General features: G+C 41.0%; 1 protein-coding gene across 1 annotated transcript; it reads left to right on the forward strand.

The window, feature by feature from the left end:
- The first annotated feature begins 266 nt into the window (after nt 1-266).
- Nucleotides 267-2110, forward strand: fgfbp2b (fibroblast growth factor binding protein 2b). Its single transcript, XM_061680050.1, has 2 exons — nt 267-935; nt 2008-2110. Exon 1 carries the CDS (start codon nt 267-269, stop codon nt 924-926), a length of 660 nt encoding a protein of 219 aa, XP_061536034.1. The 3' UTR covers nt 927-935; nt 2008-2110.
- The last annotated feature ends 738 nt before the right edge of the window (nt 2111-2848 follow it).

The raw sequence follows: 2848 nt of genomic DNA on the forward strand, positions 1-2848 counted from the left end.
CTGATTTGACGAGATAAAATTTTCCTGTCGTAAAAATGAAGTTCTAATATTACTAGTATTAGAATCTTAATTCTTGGTGTAAAAAATTGGAATTTGTAATGCCCCCCTACTCATTGACCCCCTGCCCTGCATCGTGTGTGTGCGTTCGTGTGTTTGTGTGTGGCGTGAGCCGTAGGCGGAGCCGTGCATTCACCTGAAGAAAGGCGTCTTTGTCCGCCTCGACCTTATAAAGCAGCTCAGACTTGTCTTGCAAAAGTTACGTAAACATGCGGGCCCAGGTTCTTGTTCTTGTGGTGGCGGCGTGGGTGTACGCGTGCCACGCTCAAAGCAACAACAGCGTCAACGACGCCAACAAGCAGCAGCAGCGTAGCATCTGGGACGAGCCCATCCGCTTCAGCACCAAGAGCAAGGACGCGTGCACCATGGTGGTGTCGGGCGCCTCCGACTACACCCGGCTGCGCGTCTCCTGCAAGGGGACCGCGCTGCCGGGTCGCTCGTACCACTGCGACTTCCAGGGCAAGCCCAACCTGTGCCGGGCCTACAGCCTCAACCCACGGCACTACTTCACGCAGATCATGTGGGAGCTGCGCAAACTGAGCCACGCCTGCCAGGGCGCCAAGCTGTACCGGCCACCCATGTGCAAGAGGCACCCCGACGAGGTCCAGATGAGCCTCCTGTCCGCCTGGCCCCGAGCCGCCAAGCCCGCCGCCACTCAGAAGCCGCAGAAGCCTCAAACGCCCGCCAAGCCCCAGGCGGGAAAAGCCGTCCCGGCCCCGACTAGGAAGACCGCCCCCAAGCCGGGCAAGACCACCGTGCGGCCCCCGATGGAGCTCCCCGAGTCCAAAGCGGCCCGCATCGCCACCGAGTACTGCTGGAAGAGCTTCCACGGCATCTGCACGTACATCATCGGGTGGTTCAAGAACTGACACGGACGGGTGAGTGACAAACGCGTAACTTCGCATTTTTCTTTTACTGAGCCCTTGTTGCTAGGCAGAATTCACCGGGTTCATTTAGAACTTGCCCCTATGGCCAAGTCAAAAACACAAAACAAAACAAAACAAAAAACAGAGCCGCTGAATAGAATAAATTAAACAGAAACTAAGGGAATACCTTAACCAAAACTAATTATGTCCTTATTTGTATTACATATTTTATTATAAATAATTAGTTTTAATGATCATGTGTTTGTTTTACACAATAATTCAACATATAATTGTTTTAACCTTATAAAGCAGCTCAGACTTGTCTTGCAAAAGTTACGTAAACATGCGGGCCCAGGTTTATATTTTTAAAATTACTTATTTACATTATATTATTTAATCAGTAAAAAAAATGTCATTTGTTGCCTTTATTTTTTACACATAAATATTGCAAATCAAGCACTACATATTTAATATAATTTTATTATATATAAATTCATGTTTTTAATACTTATGTTTTATGTGTCTGTCTGTATGTATATATATATATATATATATATATATATACTTGTATTTTTAATATTTGTATTTTATATTTAAAAAATACACATTATTTAATCAAGGCATTTTTTTCATTTGTTTCATTTATTTTTTACACGAATATTGCAAATCAAGCACTACATATTTAATATAATTTTCTTATATATAAATTCATGTTTTTAATACTTATGTTTTATGTGTCAGTGTGTATGTGTATATGTATATATATATATATATATATATATATTTTTTTTTTTTTTTTTTTTTTTGGGGGGGTGATGCACAACAATATGAAAACATTTTTATTAATGGAAAGATTTTTATTTTAGTTATCTAACAGAAATTTCACCAGTGAATCACTGGTCTGTGTTAAATACTAGAGAAAAACAGCAGCGTTTGGAAGACTTAAAAACTCATCATCATCAATGGCTGAACAAAATACGAGTAAAATCATATATAGACATAAATCGAATGCAGTACTTATTGATACAAGAAAATTGTTAGTTGGAAAATGTAGAATTTATTTATCCCGCTGCTGTTGTTTCAGGTGGGAGACACCACTGATGGACTTGTCAGATGACATCATGATTCACAACTGAGCATCACTGTAGTGAGCGACCACAAAAAATGGAAGGAGAATAAAACCCAAGAGTGCTAAGTTTTCATCCAGCCATGTGCTGTTTTGCCTTCTTTTTCTTTTCTTTTTTTTTTTAAACCTTTCAAGCAGTTTCCAATCATGCACCGTGTTCAAAGAACTCCTTGTTCCCCACACGTCAACAACATGTCTGCTGACTGGGCCAGGAAGCTGTTAACATTCACACAGCGAAACTACTACACACTAGTCACTATTCAGCTGGAAACATGCACACACAGAGGTGGCCTGTGTGTTACACAGACTGGCCTACTGACCTGGAACCAATCTGTTATTGTTAGAACATGAGTAGAGATGTGAGGTACAGTGGATATAAGAAGTTTACACACCCCTGTCCAAATGCCAGGTTTTTGTGAATTTGAAAACCAAACAAAACGAGACCAAGGTGACTCATTTCAAACTTATTCCTCCGGTAATGTAGCTTTTAACCTGTACAACTCAATTGATGTTTTTTTTTTAATCTTTTCAAGAGTAGAAATAAAAATAAACAGGAAAATGAATGAATGAATGGAATCATGTGGTTGCACAAGTGTGTACACACTTATAACTGGGGACGTGACTGTGTTTAGAATCCAGCAATCACATCCAAACTCATATTAAATGGGAGCCAGCACACACCTGCCACCATTTCAAGTGCCTTTGATTAACCCCAAATAAAGTTCAGATGTTTTAGTAGGCTTGTACTGTCCTTGGACTGGTTTATATAGCACTTCTCCTCATTAGGGTTGCGGTATAC

This window comes from Phycodurus eques, chromosome 6 (assembly GCF_024500275.1).
Source record: "Phycodurus eques isolate BA_2022a chromosome 6, UOR_Pequ_1.1, whole genome shotgun sequence".
NCBI classification, from domain to species: Eukaryota; Metazoa; Chordata; class Actinopteri; order Syngnathiformes; family Syngnathidae; genus Phycodurus; species Phycodurus eques.

Bases quoted from the DNA above. Each gene is read 5' to 3' on its own strand.
- fgfbp2b (XM_061680050.1), top strand. From the start codon at position 267: ATGCGGGCCCAGGTTCTTGTTCTTGTGGTGGCGGCGTGGGTGTACGCG.